The 21614-nt window shown below is 50.8% G+C and overlaps 2 protein-coding genes across 6 annotated transcripts in view; both read right to left on the minus strand.

Annotated features, from left to right (window-relative positions):
• The window catches only part of SCMH1 (Scm polycomb group protein homolog 1), a 64568-nt gene extending 61646 nt beyond the window's left edge, over nt 1–2922 (minus strand). For 2 of the 5 annotated variants that reach the window (XM_071453418.1, XM_071453417.1), the window contains exon 1: nt 2191–2919. The gene's annotated coding sequence lies outside the window, so the exon portion shown is untranslated. Of the gene's footprint in view, nt 1–2190 lie in introns of all 5 variants that reach the window. The other 3 variants (XM_071453419.1, XM_071453423.1, XM_071453422.1) reach the window with 3 other exon arrangements.
• The window catches only part of LOC139603088 (basic proline-rich protein-like), a 128821-nt gene continuing 109393 nt past the window's right edge, over nt 2187–21614 (minus strand). Inside the window, exon 4 of the mRNA XM_071453535.1 lies at nt 2187–2989. Within this exon, the coding sequence (XP_071309636.1) occupies nt 2187–2989 (803 nt within the window). The remainder of the gene's footprint in view (nt 2990–21614) is intronic.

Consider the following 21614-nt stretch of genomic DNA (forward strand, 5'->3'; position numbering starts at 1 on the left):
GAAGGGAGAAACTGATCTTGCTCATCTCAGGGAGAGGGAAAAGAAGTCTTCAAATGCTTCTCACTGAGCTGCAGACATGTAGGAAGTGGAGTGATGTGTGGAGCAGGGTGCTCTCCATGAGCTCTGGACATCAGAAAAAGAACAGGTTTAAAGTGCAAGACAAAGATTTAGATTAAACACCCCGAAAAATATCTGTAATGATGGGGAGGCCTAAGTGTTGGCATACACCACCTGCACAGGACATGGAATTGCCAGCATGAAGAGCTTAAAAGAACTATTACTCAGGAAGGGTTTGGAAGCCTACCTGACCTTACCCAAGATTGGGAAACAACCAGGACATCTCTGGAGGTACCTGATGTCTGAGTCTACCAAACAAAGTTTCAGACATTCCTTTAAATCAGACGTAGGGCAGGGACAGAGCACTCCTGTCTAGACTGAAGCACAGCTACTTGATGAATAAGATCATAATTTAATACCTTAACAGGATCTTTTACTTATAGACACTATATTGTCCTGCAAAATTCATCAGATTTCCACAGAAGTGCCCCAAGAAAAGCAGATAATCAAGATGCAGAATTGGCACTTGCTAAGATGTAAATACCAAACCAGGACCAAGACTCAGCATATCTCTCACAAACAGAACACACTCAAACTTTAAATTAAATGAACACTTTAAATAGCACAGAAATACCTGCATTTCCCTCGTGCCCATTGGAAGGGACTCCCTGATTTCCATCTGCATTTTCATACCATCTACTGGGCAGATCCTGAACTACCCACCAGCACATGCAGGGCTGCATACCACGGCAGCTTGTCCCAAGCTGAGACCCCCATGAGCCGAGTTTTGTTCCCCGTATTAACACCAAACCACATGCCGGTGCCTGAGATGAAGCACAAGGAATGACACCACCATCCCATGCTCCCAATATTCCCAGCAAACACATATGGACAGCACAGCCTGGCCAGCAGAAGCTGAGAGTAAGAGAGGAAGGCGACAGGAGGAGGCCCAGCCCGCAGCGAACCGAGGTGGGAGAACATTTTCCCCCAATATTACTGGCTGCGAACTGCAGCGACCACATGGCTGTTCCCAGCCACTCAGTGCACGCTGTTTACTATAAACAACAACAGTAAACACAAACTCAGCCAAAAAATCAAAGCCGGAGACCCCAGAGCTGGGTCTCCACATCCCGCGTTCCCCATGGAAATTGTTTCATGTTCAGCTGCTGAACCTAAACCACCCGAGGCCCAAGGGAGCCAAGCTGCTCAGTGCATCCCAAACTCAGGCTGCCTGCTCAGATTTACCAGCTCTACCTTCAGTCATCCACACTCCAAAGTGCTGCCACAGTTTTACACCGGAGCTTCAAAGAGCTTGCGGATTAAACCTGCGCGACAGGAGCCAGCCGTCACCGGGGTTATTTTTAAACATCTCACTGTGCACGAAACGCTCAAATCTTGTCTCGCTCCCAGCTCTATCCCAGCGCTCGGCTCGGGGCGGCTGCGAAGGAGGCGCAGCTTCTCCCCAGGCACGGTGGTGATGGGATTTCTCCGGCTGCTCCCCGGGGTCACCCCTGCCACCTCCAGCAGCAGGACCTGCTCGGAGCGCCGGGCACCAGCTCCACACACACACTGGGGTGACAGCACGGTGTCACCGAGCCCCGAAGGGCTCGTGGGGGAGGAAGGGCACAAACCCCCGCGGGCACAGCTCGCAGACAGGGCCACCTCCTGCAGCTCGGTCCCGCTTTCCCTATCCGGACAGGAGCGCCCGGCCGGTACCGAAACGCGCCGGGGAGGGGGCGGCTCCGGCCGGCCCCAGAACCGCTCCGAGGCCTCGGGGCGAGGCGGTACCGCGGCTGCCCGAGGCCCTGCCCGGGGACAACCGGCACAACAACAAAGCCCTGGAAGAGGCTTCCCCAGGAGGCACAGCCCGGCCGGGCAGCCGCGGGGCCGGGGAGCCCCGGGGCGCTGCCCGGCCGCCGGGAGGGCCGGTCCCGGACGGGCACCAGCAGGTGCGGGCGGTGACAGCCTCCCTCGGCCCGGGCACCGCGCGGAAGCGGCGGCCGGGCCGCGCTGACAGGAGGGATGAGATCCGGGCCGGGCTGCGGGCCCGACCCCCGCCCGAGCCCCGCCGCGCTTCCCCGGCCGGGCCGGACCGAGCCCGGCCGAGCCGCCCGCCCTGGGCCGCCCGCTCACCTGCGCGGCCGCCGAGCGCTGGCGCTGCTCAGTCCCTCGCCGCCGCCGCCGCCGCCATGTTCGCGCTGCGCAGGGAGGCGGGGAGGGAACGGGAGGGAACGGGAAGGAGCGAAGGGGGAGCGGCGGGGGATCGGGGAGGAGGGACCGGCGGCCCGGCCCGGCCCGGCCCGGCCCGGCCCGGCCCCGCGCCGTCCCCGCCGCCGGGACGGCTCCGGCCAGCGCTGGCGCTTCGGCAGCTGATCGGCCGAGGCTCGGCTGGGTCGGTGCGGCTCCACTCGGCTCGGCTCGGTTGGGTTCGGCTGCGTTCGGCTCGGCTCGGCTTGTCTCGGCACAGCTCCTCTCTGGTTCGGCACAGCTCGGGCTCTGGCAAGGCTCGGCTCCGCTCGGTCTCGGCTGGGTTCGGCCCGTCCCGGCTCGGCTCGGCCCGGCTCAACCCGCTCGGCTCGACCCGGCTCCGCTCGGCCGGCTCGGCTGGGTTCGGCCCGACCTGGCCCGGCTCGGCTCCGCTCGCTCTCGGCTGGGTTCGGCCCGTCCCGGCTCGACTCCAGCCGGCTCGGCTTGGCCCGGCTCCGCTCGCTCTCGGCTGGGTTCGGCGCGTCCCGGCTCGACTCCAGTCGGCCCGGCCTGGCTCGGCTCGGCTCCGCTCGGCCCGGCCCGGCCCTCACAAACCCCTCCACCGTCGCTGCGCCGCGCGGGCTGCCCCGGCCATGCCCGCTCGGGGCCGTCCTCAGGCAGGGACAGACCCCGGTCCCCACCCGCACTCTGGGCACGGGGCAGACCCGCGGTGTCCTCACCGTGCCTGGGGAGGAACCCCTGTGCCCTCAAGGGATCCCCAGGCACAGGGCAGACCCCCACCATGATCTTCAGCCTGGGGACAGCCCTCTCCAGCCCTCCCCAGGACCCTTGGGACAGGACAGAGCCCACCATGAGCCCCAGCCTGGGGACAGACCCCCCTGAGCCATCCCAGGACACTTGGGACAGGACAGAACCCACCATGAGCCCCAGCCTGGGGACAGACCCCCCTGAGCCATCCCAGGACACTTGGGACAGGACAGAGCCCACCATGAGCCCCAGCCTGGGGACAGACCCCTCTGAGCCGTCCCAGGACCCTTGGGACAGCACAGACCCCACTGTGAGCCCCGGCCTGGGGACAGACCCTTCTGAGCCATCCCAGGACCCTTGGGACAGGACAGACCCCACTGTGAGCCCCAGCCTTGGGACAGACCTCCCTGCCCACGCAGGACACATGGGCACAGGGCAGATGCCTACCATGATCTCCAGACCCAGGAGTGGGTGCCCCAGTGCCCAGCCAGGACCCTCTGGGCAGAGCAGAGCCCCACTGTGACCTGCTGGACCCCACCAGAGACCCCCTTGGTACTGCAGAGTGAGGTCCATCCTTGCCTGGCTCCCCACTGGGGGCAGCCAGGACTGACTGGGGTGGATCCATGCAGCACAGCAGATGCTGGGGACAGGCAATCCCCAGATATTCCCTTTCCTCCCAGCCTGGGCAGGACCTGTCCCTGCAGTGCCATCCCAGCCAGACACACCACAGCTGTATAGATGTGTCTGGGGACTCAGTGTCCCAAAATTCCCCCCAGACTAAGACCCCTGGGACTCCCTAAAGGAGCCCTAAAGCTAAAAGGATCCCTTGTGCCTCTGTTGTACCTCATTACCCCCATGTTCCATCTGGGGAGGAACCTGTGTGAGCTGACCCCATAAGCATCCTTGGTGCTGTCCCCTGACCAGAGATGGACCTCACTGGGGACCTTCTCTGTCCTGTAGAGCCACCAAAGCCTACACATGGTACCCCAAAACCATGCTCTGCCACCCCTTATCTTGGGAACTCCCAGTTAACAACAACAAACTCCCAGTTTCCTCTTGAGGAAAGAGCCTCAAGCTGTGCCAAGGGAGGTTTAGATTGGATATTGAGAAAAATTTCTCCATGGAAAGGGTTGTCCAGCCCTGGCACAGGCTGCCCAGGGCAGTGGTGGAGTTGCTGGAGGGGTTTAAAACACATAGATGTGACACTTGGGGACATGGGTTAGTGGTGGCCTTGGCAGTGCCAGGGTAACTGTTGGATTTGATCTTAGAGGGCTTTTCCAACCCAAGCAATCGGTGATTCTTGTGGTCTGGAGGTTCAGTTCACATCTGTTCAGATCCTCAAGTGAGTGGTCAGTGAGCCTCTGGGGGTAGACCTGGGTCTCATGACCCAGGTATTTCAGTGGGACAGTGGATACACCACAGAATCTCAGAATGGTTTGGGTTGGAAGAGGAAAAAATGCCCCAGTGCCACCTCTGCCATTGCAGGGACACCTTCCACTGTCCCAGGTTGCTCCAAACCCTGTCCAGCCTGGCCTTGGATACTGCCAGGGGGTTGCCCTCTCTGGGCACCCTGTGTCAGGGCCTCACCACCCTCACAAGGAAGAGTTTTCTCCTAATATATTTTCCTATATATTTTCCTACATACCTTTGGAGTGACACAGACATGTGTGACAAGTCTCAGTGAGAAAGCACCTGAACAATTTCCAAAGCACGGCTAATGTAGGAGTCTCCCCTGAATGATTTCTTGTTCTGGGAGATTCCATGGAGGCTTGAGTGCTTTAGGTCAAAAGAAGATCAGAAGAAAAACACCCCTGGTGTGGATAGGGCTTGATGGAGTCTGTTTCTGGAAAGTTCTGTGATATGTGTGGCTTCCTGCAGAGAGTGGTTTGTTATCTGTGACAGAGAGAAGGCCAAACTGTGATTTATCTGCTCACTGCCCACTTCCAAGCCTGGTGCCAGCCAGGGAGGCACAGGGTGGGCAAAGGCTCCAGGGTGGGACCTTCCCACCAGTCCCCAGCCTGTCAGGAAGGGCTGGAACCACCTCAGCCCATTCCTGTGTTCCTCCCTTTTCCTCTGGGAAGTGAATGGCATTAGTCTGATGGGCTGAGGGCTGCAGTGCTCCCCAGGGACAGAGCTGCACCGAGGGCCAGGGACACCCTGTAGGTGCTCACGCTGTCCTAGTTCAGATGTTGGACTTGATTCAGTCTGTGCAAGGCTGAAAGTTCCACCCAAGGCCAAAGGAGCTTCTGCCTGATCAGCAGCTACCTTCTGGGGTCCCCCAATTTGTTCACCCTCTTCTCAAGGAGAGAAAAGAGGGATCAGTACTCTCAGAGCAAAATAAACTTGTATTTGCCTGTCTCTCACCACAAAAAAATTATAAATAAAAGCATATACTTCATCAAACAGGGTGGGATTTCTAATAGCATATGTGTGTGGGGGAAACTCTTTGAAACTGTTCCAGAGCTGCTGTTTGGAAGTTTCTCATGTCTTCTTCTGAATGGTGACACTGACCACTGCTGAGGGCTAGCACTGGCCTGAAAAATCTCTTGTTCTGAACTACATTGAGGGATGGAGAGTTTGAAATGCTGGTGAGGACTTCTATTTTAAGATGTGGAGTACTTGGCTGAGGTAGGACATTGGAAGTGTGTTTGCTTCAGCCTTTCACCTGAGCACCTTCTCTATTAATTCATAAGTATTACCAACGCTTCTCATGGGTATCATCAACTCTGGTATTCCCTCATGTCCACAGAAATCAGGATTTCATGAATGGAATAAATGCACAAGAGCTCAGAGCTGCAGGATGGGGACAGGAGTGAAATTTCTCCATTGGCTTTAATTTGGAATGAGCAGTGGGATTTACATATGACATCCATATGAGCACCACAGGAATTCAGTTTGATTAATACTACAATGGAAACGAGCTGCAGAAATGGTTTGCCATTTATTCTGAAGCGTTGCCAGAAAAGCTCAGCACATTTGCAGCCTGGTTTGGGCCAGCTCCTGGGGATGAGCAGCCAGGAGGAAACCCCTCAGAGGGGCACTGGTGGACAGGGTGTTGGACACACTGGAGCAGCACTGCAGGAGGAGAGGGTGCAGTGGGATATGAGGCAATGTGACTGGGAAGAAAACCTCCTGCTGTCTTCCCTTCTCCCCTCTCTCTTCCTCCCTCATTAGTGCCTTGCAGCGATCTGGCACCGAATGTCCTCCTAAGCTGGTTCCCACTCTTTGCAGTGCTCCCATTAATGAACTTTGTTTTCTGCCACAAATTGATCCTCAGTCTAGCATGCATGAAAATATAGAGCATGTTCTGCTTGAAAGAAAAAGCCCAATGTCCCCTGGTCCGTGACCTTTTTATCCTGAATCTGATACTTCATAAAAAGGTGAATAAGAGGGCACAGGGATGGATGTAGAGGAGGAAGATCTAAAGGAACATGTGCACCCAGTATTCCTGCTTCTCTCATAGATATGTTCTTTGACCTGACATCTTTATTGGAGAGGGGAGATGGGAATCTTCTCCCCATGCTTCAAAAAGGCAGAGGAAAAGGTTATTTACTGAGATTAAAGCCCCAACAATCAGCAGATCACTTTGCAGGGCCTGCCATAAGTTTCCTTTCCCAAAGCAATCTCATATTGAGACCAGCTGTTGAATTTGCCCAAAAGAGTCCATTTTTGTTCTGAAGACTTCATGGTCTGGAAAATCACCTTTGTGAATACCAGAATGATCTCTTGGTAGTGGGAAATCTCTTGGCCTCATGTCCCAGACATTTGCAGGCAGCTCTGCCTTTCCCTGTCCAATTGCACAGAGAGCCTCTGACAAAGGCTGCCCACTGCAAGCCCCTCTGAGCCCCCAATATCCTCCTGAGGAAACAACCCACATTTTCTCATCACAACACTATTTATTTCTTCCATTGCTCATGGCTCTTTGCAACTATTTCTATCTTTTCCACATGCCAGGTGGATGCCAAGCCTGGGTCCAAAGTGCCAGGGTGTCACTGTGCCATGTCCAGGACTTGCACTCCCTGTCCTGGTTAAATGTACCCATTCTGTCAGTATATACCCCCAAATTTAAGCTAAAAGCTCTCTGTTACAGAGGCACTCCTTGCAGTTCAGCTCTGCTTTGCTCACCCTGAATTTCTTCCCAGAGTTGCTGCTTTCTTGATCCTACCCCACCTTTGCTGTTTAACACCTCACCAAGCTTAGGTATATATTTATAATCCTTCTGTTATTCTAATATGAAATTATTATCTAATTATTACTTAATATCAATATACAACCTGTAATTATCTGATTTCAGGCTGTCACAATAGCTCAATTCTAACTCAGCTGTTGTCTGGTATTTCCAAAGCCTGCTATACACCTCTGTCAACACTTCAAGGATGATAGTGTTTGGGTTATCTGGCTGTAGGTGTAAAATATCACTTTATTTTTAGGTATGTTGTTTAAATTTCTTGGCTAATAGCAGTCTTGCAAGTCCTTCATCAGCTTTATGAAAAGAGATCTGGTTTCTCTGCAAAAGCAGAATTTAGGAAGTTATTGAACACTTGATTTGTTGCCGCTGTTAATAAATTTCCTGTGTCTATTAATAGACTCATATGGGTTTGAATTCCCTTTGTTCCCAGCGCCTTCTAAACATTTCCTACTGGTGCTCTTTGATCCTGCCAGCCACGAATCCTTCTCCTAATAGCTCATTCCTTCTGTTCCTACCCTTCACAAATTACTGCACGTCTTAATCCCAGCCGACCCCTCATCCTCCCGCAGGGATTCGCGGCTCCAGAGCCCTCTTTGATCCCCATATCAGAAAGAGAAGCCATTCCCAGGCCACCACAAGCTGCTCTGCTGGGTCATTAGCAGGGGGCTGCAGGGAAGGGGCACTCACTGCTCTGTGCCTTGCTGGGAACCTTCCCAAGGGATGTGGGACAGTGTAAATCACCTCCCCAAATCCTGTCCCCTGACACCCTGCAAGGCTGAGCTGGGTGAAAATTTTTATCAGTTTTTGACCTTTCCACTCCCACCCAAACTTTGAAACTCTTTGAGGTATTTAATTTAATTTAATTTAATTTAATTTAATTTAATTTAATTTAATTTTATTTTATTTTATTTTATTTTATTTTATTTCATTTCATTTTATTTTATTTTCAAGTTCTCATGTTCAATTCCCCTCGTGCACTTTCTCCCTTCTTTCCTTTTTGCCATTTTCCCCAACACAGCACCTGCTCAGCTTCTTGAATTACTGTAAAAATTTTCAAGCAAGGGATTTTTCAGAATCATAATAAACTGTTGGACAAAGGAAGCAGCTCAAGGTATTGATTCAATTTGAGTCATCTTTTCTCAAACCTCCCATTGAATTTCTGGCATTGCTTAGATTCAGGGTCATCTTGTACTCACTGATCAATATAAAATGTTATTATTTATGTTGCTATTTGTTTGCCCTTACTGCTCTTTGACACATACATATCAATTTGGGATCATCAATTTACTATTTCTTCCCCTCCTTTTCCAGTGAAATAGGATGGACTCCAGCTGTTCCTCTCCTTTCAATGATGTGACCATTTTGAGTATCTGACAACAAAGTTTCACTGGGAAGTCTCTATCTTCATTTAATTTTTCTGAATAATTTTTCTCCCTAATACATACAGCTGATAGTTTGCAGCTCCTTCCTTGACTGCTGGCTGGCTCACTCTCCAGAGGTGATATTCAGAACAGAATATCCCTTTAGAATGCAAAATCATATTAATTATTTTAGCTTATTGGAGGAATAAATAATCAACAAATGAGGATGTAGAGTCCACCTGTGACTGAAGGCTGGATGTGTCTTTCTATGACAGGATAAGGGAGAATGGCTGCCAGTGGCAGAGGGCAGGGCTGGATGGGATCTTGGGAATTGGGAATTGTTCCCTGGCAGGGTGGGCAGGGGCTGGGCTGGAATTGCCAGAGCAGCTGGGGCTGCCCCTGGAGCCCTGGCAGTGCCCAAGGCCAGGCTGGAGCCCCTGGGACAGTGGAAGTTGTCCCTGCCATGGCAGGGGGTGGAACCAGAGGGTGTTTAAGGTCTCTTCTAACCCAACTGATCTGTGGTTCTGTGGTTCTATGAAATATTGCTACAGCTCAGCTGGTTTTCCTTGGAAAATCTGGCATGTTGAACTAAGGAGGGTGCAAGCCCTGGGACATCCAACGTTTTCAGGTTGATGCCGTGGAAAGTCTAAACCTGGGATACACAAAGGTGTCAGCTGGGAAGTTTGAGTTGTGAACCAAGAGGTTTAGCAAGCCTTGAAAACTTGGAAAATCCGAAGAATGTGGGGATTTACAAAATTATGATGGTTTGAGAAAGGAAGCCATGAACCCAGATCTGGTGTTAGGAGGGATAATTGAGTTTCTGCAGCTACACACTGGCAAAATGAATGGCTGTTGGTATGAAAAGTGGCTCTGGCTGGACAGACTCATGGTGAAAACATCCATGCTGGTCCAGGCCATGTCCCAGCAGTTCTGAGCAGCCCCCTGGCAGCACTGAGGGCTAGGGAGGCTGGACACAAATCCCTGAGGAACCAGCACCAGCAAGGGCATCATTAATGCTGTAAACTGGGCATGTCAAATGTCAGCTGTGCCCAGCTTTGTGGCAGAGCCTCTGACCAATACCAACCCTGAGATGAAGGAGAGGTGCTGCCCCTACTGGGACTGGGAATTAGAAAGACAGAGCTGTGAAGTAATTTTAGTAAAGATGATAACAATTGTAAAATTGACTGTAAGGTTTGCAGGTGACAAAAATCCTGAGCAGGGCAGGTTATGGCTGCCAAACCCTCAGGACAATTAAACAGCCCCAGTCCAGCTGCTGTATTTGAAGAGCCATCCACAAATCCACCCCTGAGAGCCTGGAAAATGCATTCTCCAAGATGAGAGACTCAGTCTCACAAAGCATCACTCAGGGCAGCTTCAGAGTCATTCTGTGTATCTGCCTGACACTGGGTTTATGAAAAGGGGAATAGCAAAGAGTCAGGAGTGACCTAAATCCTTCACACGGCGTTGGAACAGCTATTCCAGGAACAACACAGCAGCTCTGCTGTCAGCCTCTGACAGGGCCTGCAGAAGCACAAAGAGGGCTGGAAGAAAAGCTACAAAAGTCTTCTGGGGGCTAGAAAACCTCCTTGACTTGAGGTCAAAGAGCTCTTCATGCTTGGCACAGGAAGCTGAAGGATCTTTGCCATGGATGTGTGCCCTGCTGGTGTGCAAGTAGCTGCAAGATGCAATGAGATGGAGGGGCTGAAATGAAAATGGGGGCGATGCAGAGAGGGGAGAGATGTCAGTGCCAGGGGTGGCCTGGCCAGGGCCAGGGATGTTGAGCATCTCACTCTAAGGCTCTACCCCTTCACATTGATGCTGAAAAGAGAAATTTCTGCCCCAGAGCAGGGATTGCATTTAAATAGCACATACTGAGCTTCTGTTTGGATCTGCAGAAACACTTGTGTTGGGGAAGATGAAACAGGAAAGCCTTATAAATGTGACTGCCTGGCAAAAGATTTTGAGAATATGGAAACTATAAGTGAGATTGAATTGAAAGCAAGCTTTGAGATCCCTCAGTTCCTGAACAACTGGAAAACAATGGCATGGCCAGCTGAAGGTGATCCCCTTTGGATCAAACAATCCCCTCTGCTTGCAGACAGGCCCAAGGCTCAGAGCAGACCCTGCCAGCTTGGCAGAAGGGGCCCAAAGAGGAGTTTGTAGGGTTTAAAATGTAACCCAGTGTGGTAATGGAATGATTCCTATAGGCTGTATGGAAATGCTGTAGGATTTGTATCTTGGACTAGATTGGTTAGTGAGAATTAGAATATTCAGCACAGAAGAAGATTTATGGCGTTGTAATGGGAACCTCGCTCTCTCATCCTCTTTACCACACTCTTGCCTGCTTTCTCTTTCCCTCTCTCTCCCTCTTTGGGCCTGCTCTGAGCTGTGGCTGGCAGCTCCCAGCAGGGCCCTGCACCCAGGCCCTTTGCAAGAAACCCCAAGTTCCAGCCCTGGCTGCAGAGATCTCTGCTCTCTGTCCATCCCCACTGTCCTACCCCTCAACGCTCCTACAACTTGTCCTGCCTTTCTGGGCTTTCCTTTCTCCAAATTATTTCAGGCCTGTTCCACCTGGAGGTGGAGTGTGATGGACCATGCTTTCACCTCTCCACTGGCCCTGAATTGTCCATTATATCTTTTAATGGAGCATGAACACTGGGAGGAACCTGCTCCTCAGGCTGACAGAGACCTGAGGGTTTCCATCTCCCTCAAAGCAATGTGGTTCACCATGTTCATCTTGGGGGGGTCATGGTGGATCCCACCCCTTCAGAGGCCCTGCTGGTCCCTTTCTTCTGTCAGCTGAGTTTTACACGATTGAAATATTCAGCTTCTCTACACTCTTTGGGTTCAGACTTGTGCCACATAAAAGTTGCAGTAAGTGGTTTCTAACAGTTACTTTTTGCTTTCTTTTTGCAGTCTTTCTGTGTTTTTTATAGAAATAGCCATACAGCTCATTCATATCTTCCAAATGAAGTAGAATTATTTCCCATTTGCATGTGATGAGCCTCTCTCAGGTCAAGAGACATCAGCCATTTTCTCTGGGGGGGTAAATCTTGCACCCCGTGATGGTGGGAAAGCAGGGCCAGCCCTCATTCCATCTCCCTCAAAGCATGTGGTTTACCATGTTCATCTTAGGGGGGTCATGGTGGATCCCACCCCTTCAGTGGCCCTGCTGGTCCCTTGTTGTATTGTGTTCTTATATGTTTCAGTTGCATTAAGTTTTTCTTCTGGCAGCTGAGTTTTACAGGACTAAAATATTCAGCTTCCCTACAGTCTTTGGGCTCAGCAGAGAGCATTTGGGTGAGACTTGTGACTCATAAAAGTTGCAGTAAGTGGTTTCTAACAGTTAATTTGGCTTTAATTTTTGCAGTCCTTCTGTGTTTTTGTTTTTTTAACAGAAATAGCCATACAGCCCATTCATATCTTCCAAATGAAATAGAATTATTTCCCATTTGCATGTGATGAGCCTCTCTCAGGTCAAGAGACATCAGCCATTTTCTCTGGGGGGGTAAATCCTGCACCCAGTGATGGTGGGAAAGCAGGGCCAGCCCTTGCTCATTCCTGTGGGGCTGGAAGTGCTTGGGTTCCCCTGCAGGCTTCTTGCTCCAGCAGCACCACAGGGATGCTCCACCAAGCTTGCTCACTCCTTGGATCAACAGCTGGAACCATTTCCACCTTGTCTTTGCCTTTTCCTCATCACCACTTGCAGCAGACCCTTGACTGCATGCTCAGCTTGAAGCCTGTTGCAATAGGACACGAAATAAAATGACACAGACACTGGAACCCCAAGGTAAGAAGAAGGTGAAGAATGGAAGTTTAATTTCTGACTCCAACATTTATAGATTTTCAAAAGTAACAGTGGATTGGAGGATGACAGTGCCACCTCTCCAATGATACTGGACAAACCAACAGTCCATCAAATTTCTCCTCCTCCAGAAAAGACTGTAAAACAATAATTATTTACATAAAACTGCGTGAGAAACTCCATTACAAGAATGTAAACTTCAGAAGCCTTAGAAGAACTTAGAAGAACAGGGCAACAGAAGCCAGTTGGAAAATCATTTTGGTGAATTAATTTATGAGTTGTTCATTAGGATTATTCACGGGTGGCCAGGCTCTGTGGGGACACAGCTCCCACACGCTGGGGCCATGGGCAGATCCTGGGCTTGGAGCATTTTCCAGGGCATCCTGTGTTTTCCTGCAGATGTGTCCTGGGTTATTCATTGCCCATCAATGCAGATAAAACCACAGAGGCTGTGCTGGAGAAAGGGGGGGGTTCCTGTGCAATCCTGCTGGGAAATGGCTCCCGGGGCTATTTCAGGACATGAACTCAGAGGGGCTGTTCAGGATGGAAGTGGAGCTGTTTGCCTGCACAAGTGCTTTTCCTAAGGAACTCCCTGCTCTCCTCAGGACGCTGCCAGCATGCTGAGGACACTTACATGAGGAGTTTTTTAATTTCCAGGGCTTTGCCTCTGCCCAAAGCCCTGCCTGCAGTGGGCTGAGCTGTGCAGGGATTTTGAAGGGAAGTGGGGTTTCCTGTTCCCTACACTTTGGCCTGTGGCACTGCCAGGGCTGCTACTAAAACACATCCCCAGGTGCCACATCCACACATTTTTTGAACACTGACTCCACCAGTGCCCTGGGCAGCCTGTCCTAATGCCCAGCAACCCTTTCACTCTTTTTCCTCTTATCCAATTTAAACCTCCCCTAGCACAACTTGAGCAGTGTCCTCAGAAGGCTCAGAACCGGCCCTGATTATTTTTTAAGAGCAGCTCCCTTGTTCCACTCAAATTAAAATTGCAGTATCCTGCTGCTTCCAGGAGCATAAAATCCACTGGATGCACACACAGTTGAGTGACATCATCTGATCTGATTCATGTTTTAAAATCTATAGACTTCAGACTTGATGCACTTATTAGCAGGCAGATTTACAGGTGGAGTGCCATGCACCCCTCTACCAATTTCAGGAGGGGTTAAATGCTGCTTCATGACACAAAAAGGTGTTTCAGGGCATGTCTGAAGCCATCCCCTGGTTATTTAGGGGATCTCTGTGTGTTTGGGGTCTTGCCCTGATTGATTTTGAGCCCCTGAGAGAGGCTGTGCCAGACTCCTCTCTCCACGGGAACTTGCTTTTCTGAGACAGGAGGGACCTGGGGATGCTAATTTGCCTCTCCCAGAACATTAATTGAATTGCAGATATAAATTGATATTAGGGTAGTCTGGAAATAAGATATAAAAAGATTTCCTGGCATGGTGCTGCAGATTTTTCTCTATTAACATTTTGCAGAGAACAAAACATGGCTCACAAATACCTGCTATTAGTTTCAGTGTTTATTACAGTGTCACCAACTGTGCCAGAGACACGAGATCTGCAGGATGCTGAATATGGAGCCTGTGCTGGCCTATGGGAGGCAGGAGAATGGGCACTGCCAGTGCCTTGAGTTCCTGCTCCTGCTTGCCAAAAATTAGGGAAATGAGCAGGAGGTGAGGGATGCTCGTGATGGAAGGAAACAAAAACTCTCCTGGTCCTCCCCTGGTCCTGTTTGACCCAAATTTTGTGGTGGAGAAGACACTGGAGTAGTGTTCATACAGTGGCTGAAAATAAAAAAAAAAAAGCTCTTTTTTAAAGAGCTCTGCCTCCTCCTTAAGGAGCAGCTCTTATTTTAGGGGCAAAATAGTGCTGAGCTGAGCTTGTGTGTGCTCGTGGCATGGTGGAGTGTGTCCAGCAGTGATTTCCCACCGATAATTCAGAAGAATTTGATGTGGCTGTGCAGGAAGGGCAGAATGGGACAAGCTCCAGGAGGGGCTCAGAGATCAGACACTTTCCAAGGCACTGTCTGGGAGCAGCTATGGCAGCTTAAGCACAGGAAGAGAAGCACTGTGAGCAGTGTGGAGCTAAAAACCTGGGGGAATTTTGGTAAGGCAGTGGCAACAAGCCCATAAAAAAAAAAAATTCCTAGACAGAGTGATCTGCTGATGTGTAAGTTCAGTCAGGATATGGGAAAAATGGAAGAGACAAAATAGGGCAAAACATGGGGCAAATCCAGTGGGATTTGTGGGTGTGAAAGGGGGAAAGGCAAAACATGGGGCAACTCCAGTGGGACTTGTAGGTGTGAAAGGGGGAATAAACACATGATGCTCATGGAAAAGAGAGAGAACAGATAGGAGATGAAAGCCTCACAGGTGCCACGGGCCTCCATCTGCTCCCACAGGTAGCAGACACTCTGAGCAGCCTGGAAGCACAGCTGCTCAGAGGGATGTTCCCCTGCCACAGAGCCTTCAGTTAAATGAGGGGGAAAAATGCCTGGAGAAGCTTGTCTTTCACCTTTCCAATTTGACAGAATTGGCAGTGAAGAAAAGGCTGTTTTGGGGTCTTGCTTTCATCCTTTTCAGAGTACAGTGTTTCACAGGATGGTGAAAGGGGGAGAAAACACTTAGAAGAGAAAAGGGAAACAAAAATTCCAACCTATTCCAGCTTATTTTTTGGAACTGAAGGATTGTGATATCAGGATTTTAAAATGAAGTGCCGCTTTCCCTTCTGGGCTGCCCAGGAGGGGTGGGTGAGGCTGGGGCTGATTCTTGAAAGGCCTTGGGCCTGACCATATTAGAGAAAAGGAAAAGAGGATGGGTAGGAGAGCTTGGTCTGAGATGGGATACAGATGCTTATTAGGAAATAGTTTGTTTGAGTCTTTGGGGCTGGACTATTTTTAGTGTCCAAGGGGGGAAACTGAGGCAGCAACTGAACCAGGCTCTCCATATGCACTCCAGGCTCTGTGTGGTGCTGTCATTTTCTTCCTGATGCACCTTTTATTGCAGAAAAGCCTGTTGGGGACATCCAGGACATCCAGGACAGACACAAGGCAAAACCTCCAGTTCCTCTCTGTGACTGAGCTGACAGTTCTGGCCCTACAATCCCCACAGCTGTGGGGTGGGTGGTGTCACTTTTAACACAAGTGGTTCATTTATTGCAATCCCTCACCTGGAAGGCAGACAAGAGGTCCAGGGCTGGAATTTTTGTTTCCCTTTTCTCTTCTAAGCGTTTTCTCCCCCTTTCACCATCCTGTGAAACACTGTATTGTGGAAAGGATGAAAGCAAGACCCCAAAACAGCCTTTCCTTCACTGCCAATTTTGTCAAATTGGAAATATGCTGTTGCAGCTCTTCCAAGCTGTGAGCTCTTGGCCCCTGTGTGCCTTCCAGGAGGATGGGCAGGCTGGAACAGAAGGACTCAGGTGTCCCAGGGGGTTTGGCCATGTGGTCCCACCTGGTCAGCTCATGTCCAGGTGCTGAGCTGAGCTTGTGTGTGCTCGTGGCATGGTGGAGTGTGCCCAGCAGTGATTTCCCACTGATAATCCACAAGAATGTGGTGTGGAAGGGCAGAATGGAACAGAAGGACTCAGGTGTCCCAAGGGGCTTTGGCTGTGTGGTCCCACCTGGTCAGCTCACGTCCCCCATGGTGCTCTGTGCTCCCTGAGAGGAGGGAGTGAGGCTGTGTCAGCCCAAACCCAGCTCTTCCCACCCCACAAGGCTCCAGTAGCAATGGCAGCAGCAGCCAGCACAGGGAGTAAGTGCAGGCTGCTGAGGGAGAAAAATACAGCCCATAATAACAGCAAACAGCCAACTCCTGTGTTGGGGAAGATGAAACTGGAAAGCCTTATCAATAGGATTGCCTGGCAAAAGATTTTGAGAATATGGAAACCCTAAGTGAGATTGAAATGAAAGCAAGCTTTGAGATCCCTCAGTTCCTGAACAACTGGCAAACAATGGCATGGCCAGCTGAAGGTGATCCCCTTTTGATCAAACAATCCCCTCTGCTTGCAGACAGGCCCAAGGCTCAGAGCAGACCCTGCCAGCTTGGCAGAAGGGGCCCAAAGAGGAGTTTGTAGGGTTTAAAATGTAACCCAGTGTGGTAATGGAATGATTCTTATAGGCTGTATGGAAATGCTGTAGGATTTGTATCTTGGACTAGATTGGTTAGTGAGAATCAGAATATTCAGCACAGAAGAAGATTTATGGTGTTGTAATGGGAACCTCGCTCTCCTAGCTCTTATCTCTTAGCTCTTGCCTTTTACTCTCTTACCCCATTTATTCTCTTACCCCTTTTACTCTCTTACCCTTTTACTCTCTCACCCTCTCACCCTCTCTCCCCCTCTCTTCTCTCAGGCCTGCTCTGAGCTGTGGCTGGCAGCTCCCAGCAGGGCCCTGCACCCAGGCCCTTTGCAATAAACCCCAAGTTCCAGCCCTGGCTGCAGAGATCTCTGCTCTCTGTCCATCCCCACCATCCTGCCCCCAGACTCTCCTACACTCCTGCCTCTTTAGAGAGGCCATAAATCCTGACAGACCTTCTCCAGGTGACTCCTGCTTGGTGTAAGGGGAGGGCTGAGCTCTGGCTGCCCAGTCCAGCACATTCAGGAGGTGAAATATCTCCAAATTGCACAGCTGATCATGGCACGAATTAGCAGCAACTGCTGTTGGGGAGTGTGGCTCAGGCATGGCTCAGATGGTCTTCCCTCTCCTCATTACAGGCATCCTTGCAGCAGCTGAAGCCACCAGAAGCATGGGCAGGGATTCAGGCTGTTGGAGGTGGAAAGAGACACAGTTCCCAAGAATTGATCAAAAAAAAAAAGCTCAAAAAAATAGCTTACAATGTGTGTTGTTTCAAAACCCAGTTGGAAGCAAAGGGATGGTTGTGCACCATGCCAGCGTTGTCCTTCACTGCTCAGCATGACTTTCCTGCTGGAAGACCTTAAATCTGATCACCTGGCCCCAGGGTTTGAGGGGGTTTCACTTCCCAGGGGGCCCTGAGGTGTTCAGGGCAGGCAGAATTGTCTTTGGAGCAGAGGGACAGGGCTGGAGAAAGGCTGAACCCTCTGAGGAGTGGGGCTCAGCTCTCCTCAGTGCACACAGGGCTCCTGCCGGTGCCCTGGGACACTCTGCTCACTGAAGGGTGGGGTTTTGAACAAACTGGGGACAGGGATGGTCCAGGGCAGCTTGAGCCACAAGTTCCCAGCCCAAATCCCACCAATCTCCTGTGGTGCTTCTGAAAGGTTTCTCTGAAGGAGAGCAGCAGAACCAGGGCTGGTTTGAGCCTAGGAGAGGAAGTGACAGTGACACCAGCACTGCCAGACCTGCTGGCTCAGGCTCCACCTTCACCTGCCCAGAGGTACCTGTGCACCCTGCCAGAGCCTCTGCTCCCAAAGGAGCCCAGCACAACCTCAGGTTAATCACTTGTGCTACATCTGCAGGGTCTGGGCTGTGACTGGTACCATCCTGGCGTGGATTTGTGAGCCACCAGAAGGTTAAGACACAGCAGAGACCACTTAGAGCCTTTTTTGTAGGTGTTCATACCTGTCTGAAACACCCACAGCTCCTCACATGCTGTCTGTGCTGTTTTAGGAAAAACCAAGGGAAAATGACCACGATACTCCTGAGGCTATTGAAGAGACAGATATTATTTCCCCATTGTTTATTAACAACTCATGCCTTCAGAAAGCTCAGCTCTGCAGCTGGAGGAGCCCACAGGAGGTGCTGGCTCCCCATCAAAGGTGTGCTGACATTGGAGTGGTGGCCTTGGGGCCAGCCAGGGGCAGGGGATGACCAGTGCCCAGGGTTGTGGAAGGTGTGGGCAGTGCCAGCAGTGCAGAGCCTCAGGAGATGCTGTACAGCAGAGCTGGGGTCACCTGGCTGGGGAGGAGCTTGCAGGATTCTTGGGGAAGATGAACCAGGAAAGCCTTACAAATATGATTGCCTGGCAAAAGATTTTGAGAATATGGAAACTCTAAGGGAGATTGAAATGAAAGCAAGCTTTGAGATCCCTCAGTTCCTGAACAACTGGAAAACAATGGCATGGCCAGCTGAAGGTGATCCCCTTTTGATCAAACAATCCCCTCTGCTTGCAGACAGGCCCAAGGCTCAGAGCAGACCCTGCCAGCTTGGCAGAAGGGGCCCAAAGAGGAGTTTGTAGGGTTTAAAATGTACCACAGGATGGTAATGTAATGATTCCTATAGGCTGTATGGAAATGCTGTAGGATTTGTATCTTGGACTAGATTGGTTAGTGAGAATCAGAATATTCAGCACAGAAGAAGATTGATGGTATTGTAATGAGAACCTTGCTCTGTTAACCCCTTTTACTCTCTTACCCTTTTACTCTCTTCCCCTCTCACCCTCTCTCCCCCTCTCTTCTCTCAGTCCTGCTCTGAGCTGTGGCTGGCAGCTCCCAGCAGGGCCCTGCACCCAGGCCCTTTGCAATAAACCCCAAGTTCCCAGCCCTGGCTGCAGAGATCTCTGCTCTCCGTCCATCCCCACCATCCTACCCCCGATGCTCCTGCACAGGATAACTTTGGAATTACAGCCTGGAGAATTGTGATTTCCTGATGGGCAAGGGAGCTCCTTCCCTACATGGATTTCCTGAAATATGAGAGCGACTAAGAGTGGTGGGGGCTCTCCAGCCCCTGCCAAGCCTGCTGAGGCTCCTGGCAGTGGCCTGCAGGATGCTGTCCTGCCTCCCAGCTCCACCCTGCTGGTGCTGGGAGCTGGGGCTCCTCCACTGCCTGCCACTTGCCAGGCTGGCAGATGGGCACCGGTGCCTTCCAGGCTCGCTGAGTGCCCAGCAGCTTGCCAGGCAGGTTGCTGCAGAGTGGGGATTGCCAGCCTGCTCCACAGCGTGCCAGATGGACCACGGGGCTGGCAGGGATCCCCTGCTCCCTGCTGGCTCCCTGCAGGCTCTCAGCATCCCCAGGCTGGCCTGCTCCCCAGGGCTCCTGGCCCAGCTCTGTGGTAGTGCTGTGGAGTGAGCTCAGCACCTGCAAGCATCAGCACCTGCAGGTGCTGCCTGGCCAGGGGTGGTGCAGCAGGAAAGCTGTGAGCTGGAGGAACCCCAAACTAAATCCCATTTTCTCGGGGTCTCTGCTGGTCAGAGATCCATAAAAGTCTCTTTTCCAGGAAGAAGGAGTCAGGATTGTTCTGTTCTCATTCTCAAGGTTGTTTATTGTTTCTCATCTGTAACATTATTTCTCTGACCCACCATAGGTCTGTCTGGCAGGTTGGATTGAGGCACACTGGTGTTATCTTTTATACCAAAAACTATGTGTACATTATCTACCATAACTTCCCAATACCCATCACCTATGTTAGACTGTGAGCTTCTACCTTAAACCAATCCAAAAGTGCCAGCATCACCCAGAAGATGGAGGCCAAGAAGAAGAAAGAAGAAGGACAAGGCACGCCCAAATTCCTCCATCTTAGTATCCCAAGCCCCCATTCTAAAAACACCAAAAATGTATTTTTCACCCTGTGACAAACTATTATTCTGCTTAAACTCTCTTGACTTGTAATTCTTGATATAAAGGTGGTAATTTGCTCCATGGGTCAGAATCAAACCCACAGGTGTGTCCTGGGCTCTGTGCCAAGGTCTCTGAGCCCCAGGCAGGGGCTGGAGCCATCCAGGACAGCCAGAGGGATGTCCTGGCTTCTGACACCATCTCTGGCAGTGCAGCACTTTGGGGTTTGCTGCTGCAGCTATTGGGGTGCCAGCGGGGCAGGGACACTGGTGTCCCCTTGATAGTACAGGGATAAAATCTTTATAAAATCATGGTATATTCAGGGGAGTTAGAAAGAAAGTCAGGCTTAATAGGCCCTGGGAAAATGCTAAGGGTAGGCCCTGGGAAATGTTAGACCTTGTGTTTGCCAGATCATGTGAAACAGTATATGATAAATGATATAATGGTTACATGTGATGATTGTTCAGTAATTAGAAATAATTATTGTTTAATTGTAAGAAGAATCACGAGAAACTATGTTCAAGTGTTTGAGGGGGATCACGAGAAACCCATGCTTGGATGAAATCAATGTATAGAATAGAACAATGTCAGTTTAATAATTAATATGTAAGTGATATAATGATAGAGTACAAAACATGTTCATCCTGAACCTATGGCTGGGTCAGATTTGGGTCTGTGTACCCCTGACACTCAGAGATTAATATAATATAATATAATATAATGTAATGTAATATAATATAATGTAATATAATACAATATAATACAATACAATATAACACAATTAATATAAAATAACATGTGATATATAATATAATACATATAATTAGTATAATATAATATAATATAATATATAATCATTCCATGATTATGTGTTCCTGAGTGCTAACACCCTTACCCACTGTCAGGCTGGGAGGCAGCTCAGGCCTCCTGGAGAGCTTCTGGAAGGATCTGGGCCTCATGGGGCTGTGTAAGGTGCTGAGCAGGGAGTGCTGGTTCCTCCAGAGCTCAGGGAGGATCCCCTCAGTGCCCTGCTGAGGGGTCACCCTGTGGGTGCTCACTCTGTGCCATCCCTCCTCTGGCTCTGCTGGCACAGCCAGCACATCCTGGGGGCTGCTGGGGGGGGATTCTCAGGGCTTTCTCCACACTCCCCTCGCCCCCAGCAGTCTGCCAGGCACTTCCATCCAGGAACATAAGTGAGTTATTGAAAGCCTTGCTGGCAGAAACATCGGGATCTAATTTCAGCGTGTGAGTGAAAATATTATTCTCCAGTGTGAGGGGAGAAGTGATGAAAGAACAAGAGGCTTTTTGAGATGAGTCGGGAACACCAAGTTACACCAGGACAGAAACTGAGCAAAGAGATTTCCCAAACCCCAAACTTCCTGCAGAAAGGATTTGGTTGTGATTAAACCATTGTTAGGATCTTCCCTTTGCTCCAGGGCGTGATTTCTGCTCCTGGGGAAATGCAGAGGAGTCTGGCCAAGGCTGTAGCAGGAGCTGCAGGGTAATTGCTGGTTTAGGCCTGGGGCAGTCACTGGGAGCTGGCCTGGGCTGCTGTGGGGGCAGCAGGAGGAGGATGCCCTGTGCCATGGGGCTGCTGGAGCATGGTCAGGGCAGAACTTGGGTTAGTGGCTCCATCAGAGCCTCAGGAGTGGGACCTGCACAGCCCCTGCCCTCATCTGCTCTGGTGCCACCCTGACACGGCAGAGGCTGTCCTGCTTTTGTCTGGGGTAGAGCTAATTTTCATCCCAGTAGCTGGTACAGTTCTGGGTTTTG

This window comes from Agelaius tricolor, unplaced genomic scaffold (assembly GCF_023055355.1).
Source record: "Agelaius tricolor isolate 1412-34295 unplaced genomic scaffold, bAgeTri1.0.p SCAF_36, whole genome shotgun sequence".
Taxonomy (NCBI): domain Eukaryota; kingdom Metazoa; phylum Chordata; class Aves; order Passeriformes; family Icteridae; genus Agelaius; species Agelaius tricolor.